Genomic DNA, 23,656 nt, shown 5'->3' with positions numbered 1-23,656 from the left:
GATTTTAAATTTCCTTTTGTATGCAGAAGATGCCAACATTTTTCAGCCATGAATTGCTTTCCTAGACTCACAGGTTCTATTATATATTGCTATTTGAATAAAATGTGAAGGACTCTTATTTAGGGATTAACAATTGCTGTCCTACAGGTGTAGCCAAAATGGTGGGGGCTGTCCTGGATACTTTTCTTTCCCCTTTGTCTCACTACAGTTCATAAGCAAATTATGGCACTTGTGGTTTCAAAATATGATGATTTCTGTATTCTTCTTTGCAGCAAACCTTCTTAGGAGTCCTCTGTACTAATTTTTCTGCCCACTGTCTCTTGAGCTCTTGTCAGATTTTACTGCCTGATGTTCCACCAAAGCTGTTATTGCCAAGGTCACTGGTGAGTCCATTTTGCTGAAACTATTGATTACTTTTCTTTCCTTTCTTTTTTTCATTGGTCAATTTGCAGTCCTCATTTTACTGAACATGTTATCAACATCTGACACAATCAGTTACTGTGCCTTCCTCAAGACACTTTATTCTTTGGTTTTTCTCCGGTACCGGGAACCGAACTCACGACCTTGCGCTTGCCAGGCAGGCGCTTTTGCCACTGAGCTAAATCCCCAGCCCAAGACACTTTATTCTTTTATCTTGTAGGAAATCACATTTTTTTTTCTTTTTTAGTCGTTTTGAGACAGGGTCTCGCTATGCAGTTCAGGCTGCCCTTGAGCTCACTTTGTAGCTCAGGCTGGTCTCCAACTTATAACAGTCCTCCTGCCTCAGCCTCCTGAGTGCTGGGATTACGGGCCTGCACCACCACGCCTGGCTGGAAATCACATTATTTGACTTTACTGTCACCTCAATAATTGTTTTGTCTCTGTCTCCTTTGATTTGTTCTTCTCTCAACATTTTACTCTCAGAGTGGTGAATTTTCATATTCTTTTCTTCTTTAATTTATACTTACTTGTCTGGAACAGACACGTAATCTTAATATTTTAAATGCAATGTATAGACCAATAAGTTTCCAGTTTATAATGTTGTGCTAAGTCTGCCTGTTACAGTCCAGACTCAGGTGTCCTCCCTCCTCCTTCAGCTTTCCATTTGGGTGTCTAATAGATACATCATACTTGTGATCTAATTCCATCATTTGTTCCAATTTTGTGAAATTTTTTATGACATGACAGTGCTTCTATAGTAGAGTTGGTCAAGTAAAAAATTTTTTTGGTAATCCTTTAATTATTCTTCTCTTGCACTTTTTACATCCATAATGTCAGGAAATCCCATGGATTTACTTTTCACATGTTTTCAAATTCTGACAAGTTTTGCAAATTCTACTTCCACCACTAAGAAGCACTAACATCTCTCAACTGTAATAGCTTCCTGACGAGGTTAGTGACTCTCAGCTCTCCTTTCCAAGAGCCCAGAGCTTTCAATCATAACAAAGCCTGCTGCGGTGTACGTGCGTAGGTCACCAGTACTGTGATAGTGTGTTTTTAACATGGGTTGAGTGAATGTATTAAAAGAGAGTACTTAAATTATCAACCCTGCAGCGCTTCTCCATTTCTTTCAGGGTATCTGTCATGATTTGATCCTTACAGTTTCTCTCCAGACTCATCTTCTATCATCTTCTGAGCTTTGTTCTGTTATTGCCTCACTAGTCTTTGAAATCTCTTGTATGTAATGCTTCTCTAAGGAAATCATCAGGTTAAATAAAGTCATAAGAGCTGCAGTCTGATCTCAATGTCTGTATAAGAAAAGGCAACAAAGTGTGCATGTGTGCATGTTCTTCCTCTCTCTCTCTCTGTCATGTGAGAATACAAGGAGGTGAACATTTGCACACCAGAAAAAAGAACTGTGAGAAATAAATTTCTGATTTTTAATAAAACCAGCCTATAGCATTCTGTACATTATCAAAGCCAATATGTAGCCCTACCGTTACTCAGTATAATTTGGTCCCCTTTACTCAATATAATTTCCCCTACCGTATTCATCCATCTTTTAGATACTACACAATTTTCTTATATTCCCTTTATTGTTTACCCTTATCCGTGGGGACGCAGTGTTTATAAAGGCAGGGATTTTGCTGTAGATTTTTCTGCTTCTCAATATATCCCAAGTACCTAAAATACTACTTTCAAAGTACTCAACAGACTTTATTAGATGGTTGAAAACACAGTTCAATTGTTGGTGTATGGCGTAATCAAAATGTGCAGAGTTAGTTCCTCTTTGTATCTGGATATAATTACTACAGGATTAATGTTAGAATATATATAAAAGTATCCTTCTTTCCAAGGCTACACACATTTATATTCTCTTGGTCATTAATGTATGTTATAAAGATACCCTCACAAAGCTCACACCCTCTCCAGGATTCTAAACTCCCTAAAATCACATTAAAAAACTTTTTTGGAAAGTCCAAATTCAATGTTTCTTATCAGGGATAGAAAATATTTGTAGAAAACATGAACTGAAGATATTATAATTCAGAAAGTATTGTGAAATGAGTTAGAAACAAAGTTTTGTTTTATAAAATCAGAATTTTAACTTTAAATGCAAAATTGTGGAGATTCAAGGTAATGAATGATTGATAACAAAGCAATTGTTTCTAACAGCTTTGCAAGTGTATCTTCAAAAAGATATTATTTTGAGAACTGCAGGGACAACTTAGTTTCAAATGAAATATGTTTCAGACAGAACGTGCTAATGATTAAAGACAGTAGAGGACCTCACACTGACTCAGGGAAACAATCTTGTTTGTGAAAATGCCTTTCCTAGTAGAAGAATCCCACACAAGAATTTAATGAGTGAAATACAAAATAACCTGTTAAATGGACAAATTTAATCAGTGGATCCATGGAAAATGTGCCCACAGATAGAAGACATATGAACCAGTAGAGGGGTATTTTAAAAACATAGCTGAATTAAGTAAATAGAGACCAATCAATTCTATGCTTATAGGTGATTTGATATTCTTAAGCAGATACAGTCAAATACTACACTGCATCATCTAAGATTGCTGAATAACATGAGGAAGAGTCAGGTTTCTAAATTAAAAGGAATTTGTTTCAGAAGAAAAAGGATTTGCAGGGCCAGGGATATAGCTCAGCAGCACAAGTGCCTGCCTGGCAAGCGCAAGGTCCCAAGTTTGATTCCCGCTACCAAAAAAAAAAAAAAGGGATTTGCAAATGAAAATATTTCTTATGATTATTTTCATATCTTCTTCAAGATGAATACATTATCTTTACCTTTAAATATTACTTGTAGGAGCAAGTATCTATGTTAATTCTAAGATGTGGTTAGATTGAAGGTCCATATGTAACTTTTTACTTTAACAAAAATAAGGATTTTTTATTTTTATATTCATTTTGGTATATAAAGGATTTGAAGTGCTTTTAAACACTGTCTTTAAGAGCTGTTTTTCCTTAATAGAATGTCTGTTTTAGCACTTATTTTGACTACCATTGCCTTACATTAAGGGGGCTCCATCCTGCTAAATACCTAGCACCATGCAGGGTGAGTAAAACTGATTATTTGCAGAAATATATTTATGAAGCAGAGCATTTACTTATAAACCTACCATAACCACAGGATTTTAGCCAGTCTTTGAAGAACACGATTAGAAAAGAGCTCCCAATATAAATGTGTTCCTAGTGCTAATATTAGACTAGAAGAATAAAGATGCACACTTTCAGTAGATACTTCTAAAATAAACCAATGCAGCATTTAATCCAAATAATTAAACACTACAGGTGTGTGCATGCTTACACACTCATGAACACACGCTCACATAAACAAAAAGCAGAAACAGATGGACCAAGGAAAAACGAGAGATAGAACTTAGAGAATAAATGTAGCAAGGAAAGTATGTATATAGTTAAAGATATTATGAGTACTAGGGATATAAAGTACAGTTTATACACATTGACATGTGTTCAGAGAATGCACTTAGAAGTGAGCTGCGAGGGTCTTGTGCACAAGTGAGCAGGAACGTAGCTTCAGGCAGGAGGACGGATTGCTCAGTGGTGGTGAAGATACGGCCTCAGTGGTCTGTCTGTATCACTGAGAGCTCTAAAAGGTTCGCCATCACTGGGATAGGTAGAACACCAGTGCTGACACTGAGTCCTTCTCCAGGCTACGGAGTAGTAAGTGTTTTGATCTGTGCCACTAAGGATAATATGGGCGCACTAGGGTGGAAGTTAGAAGAATTCTTTCATAAATTGGCTTGTGGTGTGCATTTGTGTCCCTCCTGAATCCACCATCTCCATAGATTTTCCCACACTTCTTGGGTCTGCAGTGGTATTGCAAGGTTACAATGAAACCAGAACTGAGACATATATAATATCACAAATATGTGTGTGTGTATACATATATATATATTACACTATAATGATAATCACACTGAGGCCTAAATTAATGCAGAATACTAAATATCAGTAAAATCTGGATTATATTCTACATGTAAGTAAATGTATTTTCCTCTACGAGCATAAACATTACACCGAAATAGCATTCTGCTCAAATTATATTTATCTAAGGAACAAATGGACTACTCCATTGCTATACTATTCTGGTTGATCTTTATTGTTTCTGAACTCAGATATTTTATTGATCCTCACATTTATTTCAAAATAGATAAATAAATTTTGAAGTAAAATTTAAGTATGCATCCCTAGCTGGTATGGACAACTGCTTCTGAAAATTGCATTCTATAGTCTTATAAAGATTTCAAATATTATATTAAATACATAGCTAATAGCCACCAAGTAAGGGTGACTTTACATATTCCTATTGCACAATCACATTCTGAGAGAGAAGAAAAGTTTAATTTTACAACATAAGAAAATCATTTTGGATAAAAATATTCTTTAAAATAAAGGAACTAGCTGGGTGTGTTCCCGGTATTTCTGAGGTAGAAACACCAAGGTTGAACACAGCCTGGGCAACTTAGAGCCTGTCTGAAATTAAATTTAAAAAAAGAGTGTGTTGTAGTTCAGTGAGGGCTCTGGAGTAAATCTCTAGTACCATAAAAATGAATATATAATAAACAACTGTAATAAAATCCTAATAGACAATAAAACACTGGACTGTTTTAAATAACATAACTTTCATTAGATTTATTTTTATATACAAAACACATGAATGACTATAAAGGGGTAGCTCAAGGAGTTAGGGCAGTAGAACAGTTCTTATCTTGGAGGTTACTGGAATCCATGCAATAAAATCTCAAAGTTTATCATAGGACTCTACTTTAACAGATATTGCCAGTTAAACTGGTGACACCTAATTGAGGCTTGAAGTTTCCTTGACAATATTGCCCCAAGGTCCACTTCCGGATTTGATAATTATATTATGTTTATGCAGCATGTTATAATAAGGAGAATCTGAGGAGTAGGTCTACTATTTTTGCAACTTCCATGTGATTCTAAAATTATTTCAACAAACAAACAAGATGTGATCCCTCTTTGGAAACTGCGAAAAGAGGACAGTGAGGGTGCTTGTATTTCCCAGGTTCACAAAAAGAGTAAACGGTACTCTCTGTTGTAATAAATAATGACAAGTTTCCAGAACCCCAAAGAAATCCTAGTGAGCCCCTTAACAACTTTATCTCATCAGGCGGGAAGCTGTTCCGGTGTGTCGGACCGTTGCCCTAGGATCTCTTACCTGTCCGCACGGTTTGCCAGCCCAGGGAGAAGGGGCTGCGGGCCTGCAGGTTATAGGAGATGACGGGACTGTGATTGTCAGCTGCCGGACTCCAGGACAGCGTGGCTGTGCTTTCCGTGATTTCCTCAACAATTACTATCCCGGGCGGGCCTGGGGGACCTACAGGCAAAAGGCGATGGATAAGGCTAAGTACAGAGCATTGTGCGGAGCCGTGAGAAACTGTATTTGCAGTGTGGATCTCATCGATCTATGTAATCATCTTAATGAAACATGTATTCAGTAATGAAAATTGACAGCAAAAAGTTCTGGGATGCAAATGGGTTTCCAGAATTTCCGGGGGGAACTTAATTATAGAGTCAATATTTTTCTGACACTTTGTGTCTAGAGGCAGCTACAAATTAGCACTATACTTTATAAGGAAAGAGAAAATAATTAAAAGCAGACACAAGGATGTGAATGTCAATATCAACTACAGCTGCTGAGATCAATCAGTTTACAGAGGCAGCAGCAGAGAGTGAGGGACAGTGCTGCAAAGAATAAAAACAATTCCATTCATTCAAAAAGCTGTTCATGGGGCTAATTTCATGGTAAAAAAGCCTGCGATGCACAAGCACTGTGATACAGACTACCAAGTGCTCACACTCCAACAGAAGAGATACAAAAGGATGTAAAATGATGACAGTATGGAAAACAAGTACGTATATCAGAGGTCAGGCATACACAAATTCTGTGAAGAATTCAAAGGAGACCAATTAGCCGCATACTTTGTAGGCATGAAAAGGTAGTGAATCAGAGGATGTTAATTGCCTTTTGATGATGAGAGAATGGCAGGGAACAGTGGTGATTAATCTGCACATAAATGGACTTCATCTTCAATGCATAGCCATGATTTGGTTTGATGAGAAATGTGTCATTGTGTCATTATTCCTAAAATAGTTATTTTAATAGCATTTAAAGCACGTAGGTATTTACAACTAGTGGCTTAAGCAACATCAGTTTTCTTACTGGCGTTTTTCTACGCCATAACACGAACAATTCAAGTTACAAGAAGGCCTTTATTTTGAATAAAAATATTACGCCGGCACATTTAAGTTATAACTACCGAATATTTCCCATGCAGTGAGCTGCTCTCCAGGTTTGGGGTCTCCTCAGGGGTGTGGACTGAGGTTCACCTCAAGGAGTCAGGAGGTGATTCAGTGCCCGAGACAGAGCAGGCAGTGAAGACCTCTGGGTAGAGACTGTCAGTAAGAAAGAACAGTGAACCGGACAAGAAGTCCCAAAGCCTCTTTAGGGTAAATGACAGTTCTAGGAGATGAAGGATAAGCGTTCTACCCGGGGCCAAGAGGCAGAGGAGGAGACGGCAGGGAGCACAGACTTGAGAGAAAGGGACTGTTCGCTCCACCTGGAAGGGGACAGGTAGAAGAACGGGGCTGTGGGAAGACGTATAGAGGACGCCCCTGAGGCGGGCGGCACGAAGGGCGCTTTGGGAGAGCAGGGCCGGAGGATGCGGCGAGAGAATACAAAGCCTTTCGAATAGGACAGAGTTCCGGACTCTGCTGGATTACGTCAGTTTGAAGCGGAACCAAGCAAGTCAGCAGGTGAGGAAAGCGAGAGCTGAGGTTAGGGCATGCGTTTAGACGCAGGGGCGTGGAGGTGTGAGTGTTGATCACTACAGACGCCGAGGAGGTGGGTCACACCAAGGGCGGGGGGGGCGGGGTACGGGGTGGGGACAGCGGAATGATAGGTGGCAGATGAGAATCAGGGAGGACTCAGGAGTCTGGAGTACAGTGGGCAAAGGTACAGGAGTAGAACTTGTATTACAAAGGGAAAGTGCCAGAATGTGTGGTCTTTCAAAGGTGGGGTCGTTTTGAGTGACTTTTTGGTTTTCAGCAATGAAATGGAGAACATGATTGTTAAGGTTGGCAAGGCCTAGGCCTTACCTACAAATATGTTTAATACGTCCAAAAACATCACAACCCATTAAAATAGTGCAAATGATGTGCTGAGGAAAACAGCCTAGATCTAGGTGCTGAGGAAGGTATCAAACAAGTTACATCGGTGATAGTAACAGAGAAGTGTCCACAATAATAACAATACAGTTATGATATTAACTGTTTTTATAGTAACAGCTACCATACGCTCACATCATGTACTATAGTGGGGTGCTATAAGCTATTTTAAAACATTAACCTGTTTATTTATTAGTCTGTCACTCTGAGGTGGTAATTATTATCCATACTTCAAAGAGAGGTAAATGAAGATTATTTAGTTAAAAAAATAGTCAGTCAAAGTCATTACTGTATATTTGATTTCGTGTTGGGCACTGGGAATCAGAGTCCATGCTAGTGAAAAGAAGGTAATTGTCAAATTCATTCTTGTATGTATAGCAGAGCTGAAATTTGAATACAGATGTGATTCTAAAATCTGATTTGTTAAAGAAGCAAAATGTGCAGAGATCCTTCATTATTTCACTATTAATCTAGGAAACAGTTTCTATCGATAGAAGAAAAGAAAGAAAAAAGTGTGTGTGTCAGGGAAAGGCAATTTAAAATTATATAGAAAGGCAGAGATGTCATTTGAAGAACACATTAAGGACTTTGTGTTAGTCTGAGGCTAAGAGGGCCACCCCTACTTCCTTTCCTTTCTGTATAAGCAATTAATTTCTCCCTGCAAAATGAAGGCTGTTCTTTTACTTCCCTAAATCTGAGCTGTCCTGCAGCTGTTGAACTTGGTAGATAATGGCAGAAGTGATACTGTGCAGCTTTTGAGGCAATATCTTACCAAACTTTGAGCGTCACCCCAGCTGATGGAATTGAGTCATGGGAAAAGATAACTGCCGAGTTAGAAGTCTGATTACATGAAGACTACTGTTTTGTATAGAAAGCTAAACTACCTATCTATAGGCACCCCGTGAGAAAGAGACACCCAGCGTGAGCCCAGCTCTTACAGGATTTCTGAGTCAGACACCGTACCCTCCGTGGCAGGCTAAGACTCACTGACTCAACAGTACACCGAGAGTTAGTCACTGTCTTACACTGCCTTATTTCACTTTGTCTTTATTTTCACCTGATTTTAAGGACTATCTTGCTGTTTTTCTCACAGAAATTTTAGGAGGAAAATTAAGCTTGATGATGTTTAAAACAGTAAATGAATCTTTGTTAAAAATCATTTAAAACTAAAGGGAAAATTTGATACCAAGCATACTACATTATCCTAAATCAGTTCCATTTTTTAAGCCTGTAAGTAGTACATGAGGACAGACATGTCTAAACACATGCAAAGACATACTGTAGAAAAAAGGAAGCAGGGATGGGAATGATTCATGAAAAAAATTCCTAAATAAGTCCTTCTAACAAGGAATGAAGAGGAGGCAAAGCTACTAGCTAAAAGATCAGGCTAATTCAGATAAATAAGCGCAATAACTCAGGGCACAATGCATACTTTTTAAATGTTTATCTTGTCGTTTACTCATTTACAATGACCCATCCACTCCCCAGGAGCACTCTAAAGAGACTGAATTGAAAAATAATAAAACATTTTGATAAAAAATGCCAGTCAATGATATGACTAGATTTTCTCTAGTATATTACAAATTAATACCTAGTAATACATATTAACAACTAGTTATTGAAGTTTTTACCATTAGAATATGATTATGTGGAATTACAATATATATTTATTTTGAAGATATATTATTGACAGTATATTTATTTTTATTCAGGAAAATATCTACTGATACATGATATACAGGGCTTACGAAGTCCAACTGCATGTAGCAGTGAATTGTTTGTCTTCACGTCCTCATCAGACACTTCCCTACCATTTTGTCCCTCCACAGTGTGGTGGACTTTCTTAGATTCATTTACTGCTCACTGACCTAATGTAAGTGGCCCTTCCCTAACTAATGCTTTCAATCCTCTGGGAATAACCCACTCTCACCAGCAGTAGTAAGGGTGTAACTGAGAAATGAGCAGTTATAGTGACTTTTTGAAAAGCAATTTCTTTTTCACTAAGTTTGGAACATCTCAACATTCAGTACATACAAGAGGTGATCAAAATATACAGGGAAAGTTTAAATTAAAAAATGTTACAGTAAAATGACATTTGACACATTGTCACTAACCCCTCTAAAATACATCCTTCACTTCAGAAAGCGTCTGGCCGCTCTCTGAGGCAGTTCTGGAAGTCGCTGCTCACAAGTGTGCTTTATGAGGTACAATAATGACTACGCTGACGGTACTGCCAAGGGAAAAGCAGAGTTATACAGACACTGTGGTGTGTCTTCATCCACCTCGTTCACCAGATTTGACATCGTGTGACTTCTGGCTTTTCCTCAAAGTCAGAACGGCCAGGAAGGGTAAATGTTTGGAATCACTTCAGGACATTGGGCAGCCATGACAGCACAACTAAAAATACTCTCGAGAAGGAACTTCCAGAACTGCTCCAGGCAGTGGCAAGGGCAATGTGAAGATTTGGAAGCGAGGGGGAGTGTTTTGAGAGGTATTAATGGCAGCATATCCTCTACTCTAATAATTTTAAAAGTTTAAACACGCGTTGTGTATTTTTTGCACTCCTTGTTTCTAGGTACCTAGCTGACTGTCATCTTTATAACTGGATCCCTCAACTCGAAACTCAACTCTCCTTACTGTGCTTATTTATCACCTGTGTAGGCTTTCCATCAAAAATCTCTAAGGAAGCTTCACTTTCTCAATCCTGACTAGGTAGACACACTGTGTTTTAAGTATTAGTTGTACCATGTACATTTTATTTAGCATTAAAATCACAGTGAAAACTTTCTATTGATGATTGTGTGACCAATTTATTAATTGTGGCTTTCCTCCTTGCATTTCAGGTAAAGGAGGGCTGGAACTGTAATTTTTCACTATTCTATTTTAAGTGCCTCATATATTGCTTAGGAGATAATGTGTTATGATATAGCTTTAAAGCAAATGACTGATTAACTTTTATTAGTTTAATAGGTTAGTATAGTTGCTGACTTAATATTTATACACATTTTTATTTTTAAGAAGTCAAAATATGAAAACCACTCATAATCATTACAAAATCCTATATATTACTATTCTGAGTGAATGTTCTAAATATGTTGTATAAACAGGATTTTCATTATGTTGCTTTCTCATCTTTGTTAAATGCTACTAATTAGATACCCACCTGGCTATGGTGAATTGCTAAACAAAAAAGGCAAGGCTATTAGTGTCTTTCAAAGTTTGATGAGGAGTGAAGTTTCTGGCACGTCTGTAAAAGGAATATAGACTTAATGAGCTTTACCTAAGAGCTACTGAATTTCAATTTCTAAGATTAGACCTCTAGAATCTGTGTTTTGTACCAGATGCCTGGGAAATTTTTATGCATGCTGTATTTCAAGAAAAAAAAAAAGATCTAAAGGGAAGCGAGTTGGACAAAGAATCAGAAGAGCTTTATTGTAGTACTGATTCTTGCATGTGAAAACTTTGAGGCCTTGGGCAAATTTCTGAACCTATTAAGTCTAAATTTTCTTACTTTATAAAGAGCATGATAGCACAGGTCTTACTATTATGAATATTATATAGAATAATATGCTAAAAAGTGCTTTGTAAGTAAGACTCACTGATTGGGCCTCTTGTTCCTCTATGATGTGACCAATGTCACTCAACCCCACAAGTTCATTCTTCACTAATAAAAATCATAGATTTGATTTTCTTGAAATAAATGATGAAAGACATAAACTAAATTGGAAAAAACTTATTGCCATGAGTAGATTCAACAATATCTTCTTCAGAGGCTTCAAGATAAAACAAAAAAGTGTGCTGAAATGATAATGACTTAATACTCAGTTATCAGGTGGAAGGCATTATGCTGAGTGTTAGATACCTTCCATCTCATTTGATAATAAATTTCATATTAACGCCTCCTTCCTACAGACGGAAAGCTGAACCTCAGAGAGTTTGAGTCTGACAGTGATACGTAATATGCCCACAGTGGATCGGGGGTGTGGCTGCGGTGACTTGCAGATGCATCCTAGCGTTAACGGTTTCATGTTCATGTGTATCTGCACATAATTCAGCATAGCTGGAATACACAGATTTCAAAAGCTTAAAAATTATGAGGAGCAGAGGAAATGTCTTCACCAAACAAGAACAGATTTACAATCAGAAAATGTGTTCAGAGATAACGTGCACTTTTTGGGTTACTTGCTGATAGTCACATCACCTATCCCAGTATACTGTAGGGAATTAGTCCGTTCTCCTCCTTCCCATGCTATGGATTGCTCTTCCTCTGTCATCTTGGCAATGTCATGTGCACCTGCTCTTGATCAATCAGAAAGCTACATCTAAGCCACTCACGTCATGATAACCTTATAGTGTAAGACGTTGATTTAGGAGTAAGAACACAATCTAAACTGGCATAACCAGAAAGGATGGATGTTGGCGCCACAGCTGGGAGAGAATATACTAGCTGTGCATAGGTGAGAAAGCCTTTAGCTTCTGTCATTTCCGGCAGTGCCTGCTTCCTTGGGAATGAATCTTAGAGTAAGGGCAACACTGCAGCTGATGGAATAGAGGGATGGGACCAACCAGGATCCTAGAAGAAAATGTGGAGACCTTGGATCACCAATTTAAATTTGGTCATCAGAAATAACACGTTCTTCTACTTTCTAAGCCAGTTCAAATTAGGCTTTATGTTGCTTGCAACAGGGAGCATCCCAGGATAGAAAAGCTAGCTGAGCCTCTCCTGGTTTATGAAGGATAAAAGCTGGAATGAGATAAAACCTTTTCTTGGCTAGGGATTATGAAAAATATAATTGCTTGTGTTTTTTATATTAACATAAGAAATCTGCAAAGGATAGCACAGAAAGGTCTCCATACTGCAAATAAACCTCCTGCAATTAAAAATGACAAATCAGTTGGGAAAACGGACAGAACAGTTGGCCAACTAGATGTAAAGAGCCAAGCAGGCAAATACAAAATGCAATTAAATTATTAAAAGGATTTAAATCACCTGGAGAACAATGGAATTGTCACTTTTGCATAGAGACTTCAGCCTCTTTTTAAAAGACACAGTACAGTTAATGCATTGCTATAAAAACAAATTTCACCAAAGTATTAGAAATGAAAGAATTTTGAAGTAAAATTAAAATGACCTCATTTTATAAATCTGTGTGCTTCTTATTGTTATATTCATTTAACAAAACCCTGTAAGAGTTGGAGAAATTACCACACAAGGGCAAAACCAAAATTCTATATCTGACAGCTTAGAAAGCTGAAGGATGATTAGATATCCAAGACCCAGGTTTTCATGCAGAGCTTGCCATTTTCCAGGAAATTGACTTGAGAATAAACATTACAGCTCTGAGAAATAGAAAATCAGATATTGAGGCTATAGGAATGTTTGTTTCGATGAAGATTCTAAGAAAACAGCTGCTCTGGGCTGGTACTTAAAATGGAAAAGGTGACATTTTGGATGTGGGTGTCAAAAGTGAGTAATAAATAAACAGATATGGGAAAAGTCTTGAAAACTCAAGGCATTCTGAAGAGAGAGACAGCAGATGATTTAAGTCTGAGCAGATCAGCAGCATTTATAAAAGTGGAAGAAAGTATGTTTAAAGATTTTGAACACCAGAGCAGTGAGCTCACACTTAATTATCCAGGAAGTGTAGAACCAATAAATGTTTCTGAGCTGGAGGCTGATTGACACATTAGATTTTTATAAAAGAAAAAAAATAAGAGTAGGATGAAAAGTTACTCCAAAATTTTGTGCTTGGATACATTGGAAAAATACATACTAGTAGAACTGAAAGGGGGTCTGGAGGAGGATTTCATAATTTTTTGTTTTCAATTTAAGAAAGTAATTTTATACCAGGCATGGTGGTGCATGTCTGTAGTCCCAGAATTTAGGAGACTGAGGCAGGAGATTGCTCTGAGTTCAAGGCCAGCCTGGGTTACATAGTGAGTTCAAGGTCAGCCTCAAGTGCATAGTGAGACCTTGTCTCAGAAAAAAAAAATGAAGAAACAAATGAATAAAGTAATTTCAGTTGAAACAATTTTGGGGACTATTAGAGTGTGAAAGTGCTAAGATGCTAGCTTGGAGCCAGAGAGAGTTGAAGAAGTCAGCAGCCATGGTGAACGACGTGATGAAAAATCAGTTGTGAATAGTGTGTAATATTGCTGGAGGGCGCTGAAAGATACCAGGAAGTGGGACAGTATGGCAGGGTCAGCACATTCCGTTAGGGTCTGCGTGCCTTGCTTTTGCTGATGGTGAGAAACAGGAGCGGGAGAGGGTAGGCACCGCCAGGAGAGGGGTGAAGGAATCCAGGGCTCCAAGGTGGGAGCTGACTGGGCCCGAGCGGGTGGCCATCAGATCAGATGGCGTCCACGCGAAACCCAGGAAAATGCAGTGAATGTGGAGGCGTTTACTGCAGTAGATTAGAGGAGCTATGTTTAGGGGGTTTCATGCCCCAAGTTTGAGAATTACAAACGTGGCTAGTTAGAGCTCCCACAGCCACAAAGAGGGCAGGATAAGAAGAACCGCGCCCTTAGCGGGGTGATGTCCTAACCGATAGTTCAAAGTTGCCTTCTCAGATGTACAGTCTTAAGCAACCTCCAGCCTTTTTTGGGGTCTCCTATTTAATTTTTTCCCATACACTCCCTGTAACCAGAATTTAGCATATGTATCATTCTTTGCCATTTGCATTTTTAAAAATTTCAGTTTATTAATTGGTACATGTATATAGATCACAGTGCTCACATCCTTGGTGGGAAGTTGGTCCATGTACATAACACACCCTAATTTCTTTTTCACCTCCTTCCCTTCCTTCCCTCCACCTTCACCCATCTCTTGATGCGCTTCCTTTTACTTTTTTAATGTTTGCATTATAGGATGTTCATGTTCCTTGTGCGGAGTTGACAGTTGCACATCACACCTCACAAAGTTTTCCTCCCCTGTCCCTCCCTGCCTCCCTCCCTCCGTCTCTGGATCCCTCTCCCCTTTGAGAAAGATCTATCTCCCTGCTCCTATTCTATTTTTCTCTGTATTTTATTCTGGGTTTCTCACAGCAGAGAAACCGTGTGATATTTAAGCTTGCGTGTCGATTTATTTCACTCAAAATGATGATTTCATAAGGATTACGGACAAGGGTGGCTATGAGTGACTCAAGTTTGTCTCCCTTTATGGCAGGGCATCCACAGTGTGTGTATAGACATTTTCTTTATTCATCTGTTGATGGACATGCAGGCTGCCGCCAAGACAGCTATTTAGGACTGTGCTGCTATAAACATGGGCTGGCATAAACCACTGTAAGATGACGTCTTTAACTTAGGCTTTAATGTTTAGATCCATATTTCTTGTGATAATGTCCATGTGTGCACTAGAAAAAATGGAATGGATTAGAAAGTGGAATGCAGCCATGAAAAATTCTGAGGGACATACAGAGATAGGGGTGCCAAGTTTCAAAGTCCCCGAAAACCATTTTCTCTCAAACTACTCCCAAACTTTACCTTTCTCTTTCACTATATATGTGTCTCTACTTTACTGACATATTATGGGATACAGCAATATATCTTCCACTAAGTGTTTATGATCATTGTTTATTCAATTAGTGCCACACTCTGTTCTTTCCTATTTATCTGACTCTTAATCTGTTTGAGGAGAAGGATTACACATTCATTCAGTCATACAGGATATTTATTTTTCAACAATACTGAGGAAACATTCACTCTACTGGACTCCAGATGATGTAGTACATAAGATAAGGAAGGCTGCCCTTCCCCTTATGAGCTTTACATTTTGGGAGGAAAAAGAAGCCAGTGTAAGAGTGAGTGAGATAATTTCAGATGGCGATGGAAGAAATGAAGAGAGTAAAGTAAGGGTGAAAAATCAGGCAGGAGAGAGATGGGCAAGGTTAAGGAGCAAGCTGAGGAGTAGATGGGAGGCCCGTTGGCCATGTAAGGGTTACGGGCAAGAGACCATTCATGGGGAGATTCCTAAGTGGTCATAAGTGTGGCATATTCGAGGGACAGAAAGCTCCTGTGATTGGAGGAGAATAAAAGAGGACAGGGGAAGAAGGTGATAGTGCTGAGCAGATCAGCGGCCAGGAGAAGATAAGGGAGGAATTTGAAGGGAATGGTAAGGAATTTGTATTTTGTTCTAAGTGTAGCTTGGAAGTCACTGGATAACAAATGAGAAAAGTCAAAAGAAAAATCTTAAAACAATTGAGCATGGATTTGATGGAAGCCCTTAGAGGCTATTGAAAGCTCTAGAGAGAAGATCTGTTATTAAAAACACATAAGCATTTTTCTTTGCAAGAATGTTTTTAACAAATGTCCGTCATGAACACTGAGCAAATCACTTTTCCAAAGAGTTTTTTTTTTTTTTTTTTTTGTTTCTTTTTTGGTATTGTGGTATTGTTGTTTGGTGTAGATGTCAGTGTAATTTCAGTGGCCGTGGTAATCTCTGAAACTCCCATGCTTACTGGTCTTTTGCAGTCTCACTTGTATTTAAAGCATGGTGTTTCTACTTAATTGTAAGCAAAACTAACAATGAACTATCCTTCCCCTACATCAGTCTTGCAAAACTAGGATTTGATGACATTTGTCCTACATGTAGTTTATGACTATGTGGTTGTCATTAGAACACTGAACTCTGACTCAAGTTCTACAGAGTTAAGTGATTAATTGAGATTAATGAGCTGTAAGCAAAAGTGTCACGTGTCATTTTTGCCTGAAGCATTTAACTGGCAATTTAAAACTCTCCAGAGAGTTATGTGGAACATTTTTACTTAAAGAGTTTTTACATTTTTAAATAAAATACACTCCTTGTCAATTATCACAAACTTCAAGGAAAAGGTAAATTAACATTTTCAGGCATTGAAGTAGCCACAAATATTTAATGTAATTTTGCATTAGTTGAAGTTGTACATACTTTGTACATTACAATATACAAGTAAACTGTCCACCCATTGATGGTGATCATTCTGAAATCAGAGAGTTGAGAGTCAATTGTACAAACTTTCAAAAATAGTTAAAAATACTCAACTTGCTTATTTTAAACCTCTAGGAATCCATATGCTATCCTGAACTCATTCATTAAGCTAATATTACATAAATTCTAAGAACAGATGAGTTAAAGACATCCTGTAGAAAATACCATATGAAGTGTTAAAATATGCAAGGTGCCTTGATTTCTGTACAGTTCTCTATAAATCCAATGTTAGATTGCTGTAATGGTTTATTACAATTCTACAATGTAGACTGAAAGCAAGAAAATACATATAATTATATGGTCTTTTACTATTCATTTGTACTGTTCAGTTATGAATAACTTATGGATATACCTACAATTTATTTTCATAGATACACCACATATGAATTTAGAATTATTATTTCCAATGACAAAATGGGACACTAGGGTTATAAAGCCATTCTCTTTAACACTAGAGTCTGCTTGATGGTATTATGGACTAAGCTCTATTAAGGTTTTAATAGGTATTTTTGCCTGAGGTATAAATTGGTACTCATTCTCATATTCTTAGATTTTGTTTCATGATTTTTCTGAAAATCAACATGTTCTATTTGATATTGACCTGAAACTATGGAAATGTTTTATGGCTATGAAAATGAACAAAAGTTGACAACACACATACCTAGGGTCATTAACTTAATATTTTAACTAACCAAAAAATCAGTAGTCCCCTGAGGACTTAAGAAAGAATATACATTCCTCCTTATCTGCTCAGTAGGTCATGGAGAAAGAACCAGACAGCTTCTAGTGTACACTCAGAGGGGTTCTGCTACACAACTGCAGGCAGAAGATTTAAGGTTACACAGTACACTATTATATCTCCGCATGGAGTGAAAGACGGCTGCTGTCACATGTGACAGTGAACTTGGTAAAATCCCGATGCCACCGTCTAACTCATTTGGAGAAATGGAGACAGTGGGCTTTCACAGAGGCATTTAAATCGAGCAGTCCTTCAGGGCGGGTGATTTGTAACAGATGTTCCCTGTAATAGACGGATTACAGGAAGAGGCTATAACGCAGATTGTCTTGTTCAGTGGGGTTTGATCGATGCTGCTGATTAGCTTGACTTAACATTCTGTAAGCCGAGGTTCTGAGATAAGTACATGAGCTATGATCTACTGATGTATTTGTATCAGACGCTAACGTGTCTTTGAAACAGGGATGAGGTATTTTGAAAGAATTTTACTAATAAGAGTTTTATATCTTGAGTCGGCATAAAATAGTATGTGAGCCAATAACCTCCTAAATAAAATGTGATTAAAGACTTGTTTACGCCATAGTTTTCTGTGATTAATGAACACTTAACTAATTCAGAATGCTGACTAATAAGAATGCTGATGCTTCATTATAAATGATTAACTTACATGACTGGCAAAAATTTTTCTTGAGAGTTTGTACTTTTGACCTAGAATGCTTTAAAATTTAAGATATAATTCTAGAGGAACTTGAAAGTCATTCACAGTATTTATTTTCATTTTTCTAACCCAAGTATTTAGTATGACTATTCTATTTCACAGTTATTTTCAAGTCTTTTAGTGTTCCTTAGTGCTTTTTAAAAAAGCTTTAAACTCTCTGTTAATATTTGCATTCCTTTATTGCCTACTAAACTTGAAGTGTGGCCCCATTCTATGTAAACATGCACAGAATACATAATTGTATTTTAAAATACTTAATACTCTTTTAAATCCAATTTTCTAATACATATTCAGTGCTGATTTTTTATTTCAGGTTGGTGACTGCTAGATCACAGATAATGATGATTATCACTAATATGGAAGCAGTACTCATAAACCTGTGGTCTTTGTATTATGGCTTGGTTTCACATATAATTTAATATAATTTGTACATTTAACTTTTTCTTAGTCATACCTTCTTGGGGATTTTGTGTAAGTATACTTGAAACACTTCAGTGAGGAAGGAGAGGTAGTTGAAATGCTCTGCATTCCTTTTAGAATCTATTATCAAGTCATAATTGAACAAGATGAACAAAGCAATGAAATAGGGGCTAGAAATGTAGTTGAGTCTTCAAAGCCTTGTGCTCAATCCCCAGGACCATGAAAACAAAAGGATATTTCAGCCAGTTCATAATGCATGAGGATCACCTGTTGGTGTTACAGATAATTTCCCTGACCACACGATCATGAAGAATGTGTGTTCAGTTCTTTAAGGAAAAGGGAGGTGGAAGTTATGCCAAAATGTTAAGAATGTCAAAAATATATACCATTTACTGATAAGCACTCCCATTTATTTTTTTTTTATTTTTTTCAAGCACTCCCATTTAAAATCTTATTGTGCTGTTTATTCAAGCAAATGAAATACATCCTCTCCCCTTGTTTTGAAGTAAATGAGGAGATAAACTCCAAGGGGAAAGATGACTTTCCCATGGAATGGTTATCTAGTTTGTGCTAGAGAGATAAAATTCCAATGTGTGTCTTTTTTCTAACATGACATTGCATAAACTGGGTCAACAGATTACTATCACAAAGGTTTTAAATAATTTGAGTAATTTTTAAAATTAGGCTATTAAAATTCTGCTAACATTTACTGAGTACTAGCTCTGAACTAGTCCAGCGGGCAAGCAGCCACAATATTTTTCTTTTTAAAACACAGAACAAGCACAGCAAACCTTTTCTCCACTAGTTTTTACCAAGCTATAACCAGAAATACAATCCTCTATGTGTCAGCTTTGCAAATGTGTGCCTTCTTTTAATATAACTAAAGTTATTTTCTATTTTAAAATAATAATAAAGCATTTTCTTTTAAAAAGATGTCTACCAAGAGCAAGTCGGGTTTTTTCTTGGCAATTAGAGACATCGCCTGTGTTCAGGGTTTTGTTTTTCCTTTTCTTTTAGTTCACTTGCTCTAACTCAGTGGAGAGCTAATTTTCTTTGTAATTCCAAACTAAGAAATAGTTTGGGAGAGAGTTACCTTTGCCAGGTGTGTGGAAGGACAAAATCCAATCTGCAGTAAGAGTCAGCAAAAGTTCCCAATTGAGTTAGTCCTTGCTTTCTTAGATCTGCATAGAATCTATATTGTTCAGAGAATTATTCAGAAACCAGACTACATGGTGAATGACGGTACACAAAATCAAGGAGATAATTAAGAAATATGTCTTGTGGAATACAGCTGAAGTAAAACAAGATTTTACAGTACAGATGAAAGGGAATGTACCAATTTTTCTTTACCTTCTTTGAAGATGTGACCTGCCATTGGTTGACATTCAGTAGAACTTGTGCTTGGAGCTTGGGTTCTTGGGGACCACATAAGTTATCAGAAATGGGCCACACCATGTGAATGTGCCCTACAAGACCATGCATTATAGGTACTGCAAGCTATTACTCCATAATCAAAGGACAGCTAAACAATTTGGTGACAGATATTGGAAATAAAATATTCAAAAAAACAGAAAAGAAAGGTTTTAGTAGGATTGGGAGTTAAATTAGGCTGTGTCTCTATTCAGTGTATGAAAAGTGAATGAATATCATTATTTTCTAAACTCTCTATTCAGTGTATGAAAAGTGAATGAATATCATTATTTTCTAAACTATTTAAACAAACAAGTGAACAGACAGATGAGAAGTCTTTTCAAAATAATATTGTTAAATAACAGTGGTGAAGTTAAGACTATTCTTAACATTGAAGGGTATTCTGTTTTGTTATCATGACTGTTGAAATAATTTAACTATAAAGAAGTAATCAGGAAAAATATTAAGTGGTTAAAGACCAGTAGCAACTGGAATGACAGTTCAGACGCTTTTTAAAGCACCTGGGAGTTGTGTCCATGCCCCTTAATTGTGGGTGTTACAAGATAATTTAAAATGAGGGGGTAGGAAGACACCACGCAGAAAGAGGTCTTGTATTTATTGGTGTTTAGTATTCCCGGTGGCATCGTGGTTAGAAGCAACTCCTTTTTTATCAAAACACAAGGCCTCTAGATAACAAGCCCCACAAGATGTCCAAAGACAATAATCACAATATTCTGGAGGGTGGGCAAGGCATGCGGGCAGAATTCCACATTTGTAAGTATGATAGAGGTATTCAGAACAAGGTGTAAGACAAAAATTGGCGAGAGTAATGTTGTCCACTGGTCACGTGGTCAAAGTTTAGGTATTAGAAGGAGAGGTCTATCTTCAAAGAGGAATAGGGGTGAAGAAGTTGCTTTATTTGCAAACTGATACAGAGTAACTTCTGTTCTAGTCCTTGGTTTAGCATGTGGCTACTTGTCTGGTCAGACTTTGCCAGCACACGGCCCTGATAGACATTCCCTGACTCCTGGGCAGAGCTTGGTAGCCCATTCTCTTATTTCTTAAGTACTGTTTCCTTTCGTGCTCTCTTACTGCCAGCCCCTTCCCTCTTCCCTTTACTCCTGTTTTCTTTCCTTCCGTAAAGAGTTGTTCATACTTCAGGAATTGTAATGTTTCAGAAACAAAAAACGAGTCTCATGAATACAATAATGAATGAAGAGAAGTAGCCCCGCAGTGGACAGCGACAGGCAGTATGTAAATTAGAAAGGCTGGCTGGCTCTGAAGGCAGTCTGCAGACACCCTCCTCACTGCTCCTCCGCCTGTTAGGGTGATGTTCAATGAGTCCCCAAACCACTCTCTGCCCTAGTTTCCTGATCTGCAAATTAGGAGTAAAAGTACCGCCTTTCTCACATTATTTCTATGTGACGTGCTAACTAGATAGTGAAACAAATCTTATGGAGACTTCACCACAGTGCCTGAAATACAGGAAGACCTTAGTAACTGATGGCTGGATTTTATACTATTGTTATTGGTGGCATTTATGGTCAGAGAGCAAAATATGCTGTTTATACACTTGGAACAGCGCTCTTCACACTGAACTATGAAAACACACGTTCATAACGTATGATGTTTGTGGTTAACTAGTTCGTAGTACAATGCCTGCTGAACATTACATGCTCTGCAGACGTGTAAAGAGCGAGGTTCAAATCAACCTACGCGTGCAAAGTCAAAACATAATAAGAGTTTGTGGGGCTGTGACCCAGTCTGCCTAAGAACCCGAGTTCCCTGAGACTTTGCGCTGCCTTTCACACAGTATTCCGTGCCTTTCTCTGGTGCTTCATTTGATTATTACACCTTTCTTCCACTGAGCTTGCCCTCGCTGAGCTCACCAAGGTTTTCATATTGCTAAGTTGAATGACTTTTCCTAATTCTACCTATAGTTGACACTGCTGACCACTTTCTCGCTCCTCACATTCTCTTCTTTCTTTGTCCCCGTAACTTTGTGCACCTGAATTTTCCTCCTCGCAGCTCTCTGGCCAGTCACTTCACACGTTCTTGTCAAATTCCTCCTTTTCCTCATCTTTGTACTTCCAGCATTTCTTCCTCAGTAATTCTCCTCCTTATTCTCTGCGTGCTCGCCCTGTAACTTCACTCCCACTTGACTTTAATATCCTCACAGTGCTCAAATCTGCATATCAGCTCCAATGTTTCTCTCTTGATCTTCACAGCCACAAAACTGTCTTATGATTGCATGCTTATCGCTGGAAAGGTATGTCATAAATGTTGATCCTTTACTTAGAATCCACTGCTCTCTGTCTCTTCCTGACTACATGAATATGATCACAAATGCTCATGATTGCTTGATCATTTTTTCTAGGGAGGGAGGAAGCCCATTTTGAGAGTGTAGAGACCTCCTGAATAATTACTCTGGGGAACTCTATTGGTTTAACCCAAGTGTATGATCTCGCTTCCTCTGACAGTTCAAGCACTACAATTGGCATTCCTCTCACTATCCTTTCTCAGTTTTCATAGCTAATGTACCACCAAGATTTGTGAGTTCCATCTCCTACTGTGGATTCTATATTTGCATTTCCATGTCCCTTATCATTGCCTTTATCCAGACCCTGTTATTCCTATCACATTACTGCTACACTGTTCCATGTGCTCTACCAGGAAGGGCCTGGCTTCATTCTCTAAAGCTCCTGAAATGACCTTGCTTTAGTTGTGTATCTGTTCATGTTTTTTGACTGCTTTGGTCCTTTTCTGAATATTTCTAATTTTTTGTCATAAAAGTAAGGCTCTTTCTTATGACATCATAAAGAACTTACACCCAGCCCCACCTCATCCTTCTCCCCTTACACACTAGAACTGTCCTTGCCTGCAGTAGGCAGCCACTAAACAATGAGTGAAATTGTCTTCTACAACATAACCCCACAAGCCAAGAATGCATCTCAACAAGTTTACATAAATGTGAAGTGACAGTGCTTTTTTATTAGGATGGACGTGTGAAAAAAAAAATAGGTTAAGTCTGTAGGACAAAGTACATGGTGATTACTTTATAATTTGTGGCCCAAAAATATACATGACATAAAAGTCAATGATTAGAGTTTTTCTCAAAATGAAAGAATGACATCAGAATACTTGATATAAAATAGCAAAATGCTACACTCAAGAAACCTGAGCTCTGTTAGTTGATGGAATGTTGTCTGTCTGTTAATATTTTCCTCCTTTTATTTAAAAAAAAAATAGCAGCCTAAACCAAATCCTGGAAGTTTCTAGAAGACACTCAGTGTTTGTTGAGCAAATGCAATGCAAGAGATCCAGTCTTCATCAGTGGGTTGTTTATATGTTGGTTGTCTATATACAATGATAAATCATTTATTGGCTCTTATTGCAGTTTGGACAATCTGAACAAGGACAGTTTGCAGATATCTATCTATCTATCTATCTATCTATCTATCTATCCATCCATCCATTTATCATCTATCTGCAGTTTGTTTCAATTATTTGGTCATTCAGGTCACTTAAATTGATTACTTCAATTGGCCAAACTAAAAGTGATGAAGTGAATTCAAATATTTGATCGACAAAAAATTTACTTTAAGTCATTTGTTAAAAAGCTCCACAGGAGTTCTCCGGGAGCAGCAGGGCTCCTGGGTCTGAGTGTGGGCCGGAATCATACCACCACGATTCCCAGCCAAAAAGTGCACACAGAGCCAGGTAGGCCCCACCCAATCCCGGAGGCCAGGAC

General features: G+C 37.8%; 1 protein-coding gene across 1 annotated transcript in view; it reads right to left on the bottom strand.

Annotated features, from left to right (window-relative positions):
* Nucleotides 1-23,656, bottom strand: part of Cntn5 (contactin 5) — a 1,017,390-nt gene that overhangs the window by 63,425 nt on the left and 930,309 nt on the right. Inside the window, exon 18 of the mRNA XM_005377960.1 lies at nt 5,645-5,803. Within this exon, the coding sequence (XP_005378017.1) occupies nt 5,645-5,803 (159 nt within the window). The remainder of the gene's footprint in view (nt 1-5,644; nt 5,804-23,656) is intronic.

This window comes from Chinchilla lanigera, unplaced genomic scaffold, assembly GCF_000276665.1.
Source record: "Chinchilla lanigera isolate Chin_1 unplaced genomic scaffold, ChiLan1.0 scaffold00011, whole genome shotgun sequence".
NCBI lineage: Eukaryota > Metazoa > Chordata > Mammalia > Rodentia > Chinchillidae > Chinchilla > Chinchilla lanigera.
The sequence above is the reverse complement of the archived record's forward strand: the minus strand, read 5'-3'. Positions and strand labels throughout refer to the sequence as shown.